The sequence below is a fragment of the Bicyclus anynana genome, chromosome 17 (genome assembly GCF_947172395.1).
Source record: "Bicyclus anynana chromosome 17, ilBicAnyn1.1, whole genome shotgun sequence".
NCBI classification, from domain to species: Eukaryota; Metazoa; Arthropoda; class Insecta; order Lepidoptera; family Nymphalidae; genus Bicyclus; species Bicyclus anynana.
In genome coordinates this window covers 15681240-15690864 of record NC_069099.1, presented here as the reverse complement: position 1 = coordinate 15690864, position 9625 = coordinate 15681240, and the positions used below count along the sequence as shown (strand labels likewise).

Here is a 9625-nt window from a genome sequence, read left to right as displayed (position 1 = left end):
TTAAAGATTATTGTGTAAGTTTTTATACCTCACAGTTATGGATTAATTATACAAAAAAATCCTTTAATACCCTCAGAGTTCAGTATAATAATGCACTCCGCATTTTGTTAAAAAAAGCCAAGACGCATCCGTGCCGTGTTGCGTACGCTCTATCTGAGTATTATTCTTTAATCTGTGCCGGATTTATAGATTTTATGGTTACCCTACAAAGTAGAATAAGTAGAGAGATAATAAATTAATTAGTTCATTGGTAATTACCCAAAAAAGTTGTAGTGGTTTATTGACTCTGGAACAAGATGAAGGCGTTCGCTCTTTTGTGCCTCGTTGTAGCCGTTCAGGTAAGAAAGAAATAACTATGGGTTCCTGAATAAAAGACAAGAACTACCGACATAACTTTTTTTTTATAAAGCCAGAACCTATACGAAAACATGTAGTAGCTAGATCTTTTTTATTTTATATTATGGTAATTACGGAATGTCTACCGTGGTGGCTTTGGTAGATGGTTTCCAGACCTTCAGTTATCCGATTATTATAAAACGTAATTTAAAATTATTTTCTTTCCTATATAACTTGTAACATTTCCTTGACATTTTTAATTCTCGCCTTATTGTATTTTCGTCCGTTTTGATTCTTGCCAGTGAAATAATTATTTTTTATAGAATTTGATTAGGTCTCAAAGCATAGAAAACATTGTATAGGTAAGCTCATACGAAATATTATACGTACTTTGTTTTTTATTCATCTTTCTCATAATGGTAGGTGTCCACAGATCCGCATAGTATTTCCAATTCGCATCGAATTTTAGTATAGAAAGTCAAAGTGCGTCCACTGATCCACCGTACGGACCAAACGGTTATGTGGACGCCTACGTTTAACAACCGATAGACGTCCTCTTCTGAACATAGGCCTTTTGCATGGACTTCAAAAAACCAAGGTCATCAGCATCCAGCGGCTCCCGCTGCAATCCGCTTTATATTCGCTATCCACCTACTGAGAGGTCGATCAACACTACTCTTTCCAGTACCTTGGCCTTGGGACACCAACGTCCATCGTCTCTTCGAACTATGTGGCCTGCCCATTGTCACTTGAGCTTCGCAACTCGTTGAGCTATGTCAGTGACTTTAGTTCTTCTACGGATCTCCTCATTTCTGATTCGATCACGCAGAGAAACTCCAAGCATAGCTCGCTCGTGACTCTAGGCTTTCCTATGAGGCAAATGGTTTCTTATTAGTTTGATCAAAATTCTGACTATGAATATCTATCTAATTATTCTATTAGGTTTTCCCCACACATTTTCATCGACGGAATCTAATATCTAATCAGATTAATTAGTTATACTGAACTAGATGATTGAATAATTGTAGATAGGTTAATTACAATTTTGCTAATTACAACGATTTATAATTTTCGAAACTATGATAACTATCTGCCTTTGGAATCGTTAGTACAGGATGTTAATATATAATACTATATACCTATAGGTAGGTATATAGTGTAGGTATTCTATTACCTATACCTACTTATTTACTTATACTTATTATTGTAAAGACATTATAGTGTTTTTCAGATAGCATGGGTACGGTGACAGTTGCCTTATGACGTTCATAATAGTTAATACGTACTATTATCGTTATTCGCGGCAAATTTTCAAGAGTGAAACGAACTGTCAACGTACCCATGCTACCTGAAAAACACTCCATTTGACTCCTAAATGGACGACCGGTCGTATCAGTTACGTGACATGTAAAAAAAATATAAAGTAAACCCACTAAGGGCAATAGGCGAGCACAGTATCATTTTTTACAACAAAAGATGCACAAGATTTTTTAAATGGCTCACAACGGTAGATTAAAACCGCATTCCTTGACTGTCGGCTTCTTCAACGCAGACGGGCTCACCGATAAAATACTCGCGGGCAGCGAATGGTTAATACGTATTATGAACGTCATAAGGCAACTGTCACCGTACCCATGCTATCTGAAAAACACTTTATAATTAGTTTGCTATTTATTTATAATATTAATATTAATTAACTAACATATTATTTTGAAATTCTTTTCAGGGCCGCGTTTTGGATGTGCCTGAAGGTAAGTATTTTTTTTTATTTGGAGAGTGTGCGTCGTGAGCTCCAGCATCTTGTAACCTGTTCCTATTTCCCAATAGGTATTATGAAATCATTAGGTACTTATTCCCCTTTCTACTACAGAACAGCAAGACGTCTCGAACAGTGGCATCCTTACGCGGTGGATATCTAGACAATTCGTATCTACTAAACGATTTGCATCAACAGTTCTATAGCTTGGCAATGGCAAGTTCTTTGATGACTCTCCCATGATATGCGGGGGAATTTGCCGAGCTATAATTCGCACGTTCCTTCTGGCATCTGTTTTCTGCCACCTATAAAAAATCTTTTTATAAAGGACTTACGGACCCGGTCAAGCTTTGCTTTGACTTATGTGCACTTCTTCCCTATCCCTACTCTATATTACTCTACCCCTACCCTACCCCTACCCTTCCCCTACCCTTACCCCTACCCTACCTCTATTCTACCCCTACGCTACTCCTACCCCTGCTTAAAACTCAAACGTTTATATGGGAAATAGAAAAGGGTTGATTTTATGGTTTTCCCAGCTATTATTCTAATTTTTCTCACCTTTTAAACCTTCCCTATACCTCCACGAACATTTCAAGACCAAGATGAGATAAATCCGTTCAGCCGTTCTCGAGTTTTAGCGAGAGTAACGAACAGCAATTAATTTTTATATATATAGATAGATAGGCTTGTGCTTGATTATAATTACGCCTGATGGAAAGCAGTAAAAAAGCAGTTCGGTCTAAGTTGGAGCGCGTTTGAAAACGCCTATTTATTTATGCCTTGAAGGTGTTTCAATGCTTTCACATATAAGCAATTCAGGCATCAGTGTAACGAACGTTTAGACAGAGAACTGCTTCGCGAGTCAGCGGGTTTTCATTCATTCCATCATGCGTAAAGGAGTTTTTACTTATTTCTTTTTCTGCCCTCTCAGACCAGTCCCGCGCTGTAGCCCAGCGCGGCGAGAACCCCTGGCTGGTGCACCTGCGCGTCACCAGGTCGACAGGCGGCGGGCTCCTCGACACCGGCGTCGGCTCTCTCATCGGCACCTCCTGGGTGCTGACTGCCGCGAGTGCCGTGCAGGAGTACGTATTGTTCACTACTAGACCATACCCGCGCTGTAAATAGAGGCCCCCTTACCGGTGCACCTGGGGTCACCAGGTCGACAGGCGGAGAGCTGCTCGACACCGGCGTCGGCTCTCTCATCGGCACTTCCTGGGTGCTGACTGCCGCGAGCTCACTCACACAGAATATTGTTCACTACTAAACCATTCCTGCGCTTTACTCAGCTCGCGGGGCGAGGCACCCTGGCCGGTGCACCTGGGGTCACCAGGTCGACAGGCATCTTTCAAAAAATCATTACTTTAAGACCAATAACTGACACGCATAAAGTAACACTGCTTATGTTCACAGTGCCCGCTTTATCTGGATCCGCTACGGCGCGGTGGACCCCTTCCGGCCAGAGCTGGTGACGGAGACCAGCGTGGTGCAGCTGCACCCTGACTACAGCGCCGTCACCGGCGACAACAACATCGCACTCGTCAGCATCAACAGGCTCGTGCAGTCTACCGGTCAGTGTGTAGTATTCTCCGTTCCAAGGTTTTAGGGGTTTAAGAGTCGCTATTTTGGGCAAACACTAGACTAGCGTAAGTCATTATTGGACGGACGCAGGACTTATAGAGCACTCTCTATCCAATACCGTCCAATAATGACTTACGATAGTCTAGTGTTTGCCCAAAATAGCGACTCTAAAACCCCTCAGGGCAACGATATTAAGGTCCTTCAGAATTGATTCATGGATCAGACCACGGACGCTCCATGGTTTATACGCATTACTGACTTACTTACCTGCTATCAAAAACTTATTTTGAGATGCCACCTACCCCTACCAACTAGTGGTTGCAACTACATCCCCGATCCCAACGCCGATTGTAAATCTAGAGTCTACATTACGTAATATTACTACTGGGCTCCTTGCACGGCCACGGGAGCGTTAGTCCCTTCCCTCTAACTCTAAGCCGAAGTCCGAGTCTCAGAAATATTTATATATTACCTATATAAATACCTACAGCCTGTAAGCATTTATTTCAAAGATACGGCCGAGTTACAATTCTGTTTATTTCTTTATTAACCGCCTCATTGTTATTTGTTATTACTCTGTCTGGTATAAAGTATTGACTAGGGGGACGGCGCGTCCGCAGTCCCCACTATCCGTCCAAAAATTGAGTTCGGTCAACCCAACCGCAGTGCAATGGAAGGGCCTACCAATTGTATCAATCAATCAATCAGTCATTCACATTTCAATACCTCTAAGCGTCAAGTCATACCATACGTAATAAAGCAGTCACACAAAACTCACCGGCGGAATAGCGCGAGGCTTAAGTACAATCGCACCGCGCAGCGACATCTAGCGTGAACGCGTGAAATTATGTAGATTCTGACGTTGCTGGTGTTGAGTTTACGTATGCAATGACATCTAGCGGGAACTGGTGAAACTAAAGGTACGTTACATTGCTGTAAGTTTAACGTTATCAATAGGTGTCAGGTGTCGTGACAGCAACTGAAATTATTTCTACATACTCGTACTTATTTACAAAAAATAAGTTTTCTCGCCATTTGAACTAAAAATTAAAGTACTAAATGGATTTTCATAGTTATAGTTTCCAATACTAGACGAAGTGATTCATGACTTACGCTATGCAGGGTGCTCGGGTGTCTTTCCCACTAGCGGACGCCCGCGACTTCGTCCGCGTGACCTCGTGAAACTCGATGTAAACTTTCAGTCCCTATTTCATCCCTTCTATTAATATTTTTGCATGTTTTCTAAATTGTAGGAAATAGTAGTCTCAAACGGATATGACGTCGCTCAATTTCGTTTTGGCTCGTGCCGACGCTAGGTGGCGCGACTTGTTTCCGTAAAGAGTAGGGATTTAGAGAGGGATAGTAATTGGTTGGCGGTAAAGGCGGAAATTTCTTGTAGTGTATGTCCAGATACTTGGAATAGGCGGGAAGAGTGACTTGAGTGGAAAAGAGGAGTGTTGGTTAACTGTCAAGGGACCCTTAACCCTACACACAACGTTCACAAGTTCGTGAGTTCACTCAAGGTCATTCTCTGCCATTCTAGGATCTTATTTTGGTTAATTTGATTTGTTAATTAAGTTGTACTGACAAATATTGTGAATATTGTAAAACTTTTGTTCTACATTGGTTTTCTTATATTTGTAATCCACTTCGGAGTCTGCTAAAAGTACATACAAAAAAAAAAAACAAAACAAGGAAACCGAATCTGTATCCATATAATATTTTTATCGAATACTAAAATTAAATAAAGTCATACTACTTACAGTGATTTAGATAAAATAGGCTCGAAAGCCTTAACTTCCTTATTTTTTTCATCGACTTCCAAAAAGGAGGAGGTTCTACGTTCGGCTGTATGTATGTTTTTTTCATTTAATTTTTCATTTATTTTCATTCACCAAAATTTCATTTAAAAGCTAAAAATTAGGTCATACCAAATCAAATTTATATATTTAACATTGTCGTGATATTATTATTGTCGTGATATTATATAATTCATCCACCAAATGCGGTTCACCCATTCATTACCAAAATTACGTTGTCAAAATACTTACACGGGTTTTTATTTCTATACAAAAACAAAGCACTGCAATCCGATCAACACATTTAATAGTTCAGTCCTGCAAAGCGATAGCCGTCCCAATTCAAAACTTTCCGTGACAAAAATCACGAACAATAGTTTTCAAAACTACCCACTATTTTCCCAAAACAGAAAAAAAAATCAAACTACAACGCGAAAGTAGACGAAAAAATAGGCCAAAAATAAAAACTAAACATAAAATTGGTTATTCGAAACTGGGCCGAAGTCGGCGCCAACTCTGGACGGCTCTTTAATTAATATAGCAGTCTGCTACGGATTTTAATTGTCGACCTACCCGCCGTTTGGGAGAAGTACTTTTGTATTTTTTCGAGTACTTAAGTGCAAAGGACCGGCCGACTTTTACAGTAGGTGGGTACGAGTAGGTACGTGCTTTGTCGCCGGAATGGTAATTGTTAACGTATCAAGACCCGTAGGTACTTCCAAATATGTAAGAATGTAATTAAATTTTGACTATATTAAGTCAGCCATTGACGGTCAATTATTCTCACGATCCTGCAGCGGAAACGTCAGCGAAGACGTTTCATAAGTCGAGTCGTCATGCACGCATTGACCAATACACGATCCGTGTGCCTAGTGGGGGTTTTCAATATTTTCATACTGTTTCTATCACGTTGACGTAAACGCAAATTTATTAGGAATTGAAACAGTTGTGCAGTAGTGCCACTAGATGGGGCTGTTTCAATTCCTTAGAAATTCGCGTTTACGTTACGTAACAGTAACAGTATCAAACTGCCACTAGGCCCTCAGTCATAGTCGTGGGTGCTGCAGAAGCTTGATAATAATTGATCATCAATGGCGTGCATTATGTATTTTTTATTTACATTTATAATATAAGTAAGTAAATTAGTGAGAGAAATCTGCCCGTGTGATGACCACACACATTTACCAAGGGTGGCAAGTATTCATTTTAATTTCATCATTCATCATTATCGACCCATATTCGGCACACTGCTGAGCTCGAGTCCCCTCTCAGAATGAGAGGGGTTAGTTAGGCCAATAGGTCACCACGCTGGCCTACTGTGGATTGGCAGACGTCCTCACGATGTTTTCCTTCATCGTTTGAATTTTAATTTGATTTATTTTAGTTTTATAGATGGGTACTGAAATGTTGAGTGCCCAAAAACAAGAAGGGTTGAATTTTGTTTTTATTTTAATAGGTAGTGTTTTGTATTGTATTTTAATTACATTGTTCAATATTAAAAAAAAAGGGAAATAAAATATCGTCGCGCATCTTAGGATCATCTCGTTTTAAGAATACCTATATGTTTAGCGTCAATGTGCCAATGGTTGTTTCAACTTGTACCTTGTACTTTAATAAGTAGTGCTAGTCATTGACTAGCACTACTTATCAATGGGGATGATGATTAGGTTTGAATATATTGATTTTAATGAGACATTCGGGTAAATAAGGTCAATATTAACTAATTAATATGTTAAAAACAAAGATTGACTGGATGTTTGTAAAATAAAATTTCAAAATCCACTAAAATTAATCGTAATTAAATTCATAAATTTTTAGCTTCCTTAAATTAAACGTGACATTTTTATTAACATAAACGTACAAATAACAAGGATATTTGTAATTTTTTTTTCTAACGATCAGCGAATCAACGACGTCAGTAATTCGTGCCATTTTGTATGGGGCATTTTTCAACGATCCGTGGTAGTGCCGCAAATCTGAATCTGATCCCTGTAGCTCCGAAAGTAATGATCGCAGATACCCTGTTACTTTTAGAAAATTGCTTTACTATTAGCATACTCCTAATTTATACCTACATACAATTTAATAACTGTCATCATCCTTCTGCAGCGGTAACAGCAACAACTGATCGTGTGTGTATTCTGTGGTTACAGCTAACATCAGTCCCGTGGCTCTGGCGGCGGCGGACTCAGAGGCGCCCTCTGCTGGTCGCTCGTGCGGATTCGGCGGCGACGGCGAGAGTGAGTAACTATGCTTTAAGGTCCGTCTATATCTACAGACATTTAGCGTGCCAGTGCCAGGCGCAATGGTATGCACGATGGATTTACAAGTCGGAGGTCCTGTCCTGGGTTCGATCCCCGGCTGGGCCGATTGAGATTTTCTTAACTGGTCTAGGTCTGGCTGGTAGGAGGTTTCGGCTGTGGTTAGTTACCACCCTACCGGCAAAAACGTACCGCCAAGCGATTTAGCGTTGCGGTACGATGCCGTGGAGAAACCGAAAAGGGGTGTGGATTTACAGTCTAAGATGGAAGCGGGCTAACTTGTTAGGAGGAGGACTCCTAACAAGTTAGCCCGCTTCCATCTTAGACTGCATCATCACTTACCATCAGGTGAGATTGTAGTCAAGGGATAACTTGTAAAGAACAAAAAAATGGTTCTCGCGGGATTTGTGAAAAACTGAATTTCCTTTTTTCCCAGCCCCCGGAGTGCAACTGCAGTGCGTGTCCGGTGACCTAGTCGTTGACGGAAACACCATCGTTGCTAAGGGAGCCGATGGAATACTCTCTAAGGTAATCTCAATTTATTAATATTATTTATTAATTATATAAACGCGAGGCATATATTTCATATTTAGTAGACGTCGCACAGAACGGATATCGACAGGCCCGAGTAAAGAGATCTGAGGGCAGACAAAGTCGCGGGTGTACGCTATTATGTATACAAAAGCTAAAGTTTTTATGTTCAAGTGTTTGGATTTTTGTTATACTATTTTCGGAAGATGGTTTAGCTTTGGTTATAGAAGTTAGCTAAAATTTTCGTTTTCACAGTTCGACGTGGGAAGTCCTTTAGTGGAAGACGGAGTCCAGCACGGAGTACTCTCGTCGGTTCTTGGTGGTACGTAACACTGACTTCTGCAGGGTTACCATAGAAACCGATTTTTGTGACCTTTGACCTTGAAATTTAATAGTTGCGTACACCCTACCATATGTAGGTTTTGAGACAACTTTTAGGGTGTCAATATACAAGTACTTACAAACTTACAACTGGGTATCTTGAATTCCGACATTCTTACCTAATTTAAGCTTAAATAACTGGACTGGACCACTAATGTTTTTCTTTTTTGCAGTATATTTGAAGGTTGCCTACTACCGCTCTTGGATCCAGCAAGTTACTGAAATATAAAACTGTGTACCGCTAGTTTCAAGACTGCCAGTGACGTCACTATCAAGATGCGAACACCATAAAAATAATAAATAAATGCTATTTTAAATTATTCATTAATTTCATTGTACCGTTAATAAAAATAAAATCTATACTAATATCATATGTTTTCTGTGCTAATGTTAAAAAGCTGAATTGTTTGTTTGTTTGGTTGAACGCGCTAATCTCAGGAACTGCTGGTCCGATTTGAAAAATTCTTTTAGTTTTAGATAGCCCATTTATCCAGGAAGGATATAGGTTATATATTATCCTACGGGTACGGGAACCACGCGGATGAAACCGCGCGGCATCAGCTAGTATTAATTAAATCTGAAACAAATCAACAAAATAGACAAACTTATTTTACTTACTTTGACGGCCTCCGTGGTGCAGTGGTATGCGCAGTGGATTTACAAGACTGAGTTCCTAGGTTCGATTCCCAGCTGGGCCGATTTATGCCGTTTCCTTTATGGGTCCAGGTCTGGCTGGTGGGAGGCAGTGGCTAGTTACCACTCTACCGTTAAGTAATTTAGAAACCGAAAAGAGTGTGGATTTTCATCCTACCCCTAACAAGTTAATCGCTTCCATATTAGATTGCATCAGCACTTACCATCAGGTGAGATTGTAGTCAAGGGCTAATTTATAAAGAAAGAAATAGTATGGCTAGTTGGATATGTGTAGGTAGTCTGTTTGTGTAAAATCGTGTATGTTTAAAATACAGGTAGTTTAAGCA

The 9625-nt window shown here is 40.0% G+C and overlaps 1 protein-coding gene across 1 annotated transcript; it reads left to right on the top strand.

Annotated features, from left to right (window-relative positions):
- The first annotated feature begins 296 nt into the window (after positions 1–296).
- On the top strand, positions 297–8874 carry LOC112053087 (trypsin II-P29-like). The gene is made up of 8 exons (XM_024092370.2): positions 297–338; positions 2063–2087; positions 3027–3177; positions 3506–3663; positions 7626–7712; positions 8170–8261; positions 8520–8586; positions 8819–8874. Exons 1-8 carry the CDS (start codon positions 297–299, stop codon positions 8872–8874), a joined length of 678 nt encoding a protein of 225 aa, XP_023948138.2.
- The last annotated feature ends 751 nt before the right edge of the window (positions 8875–9625 follow it).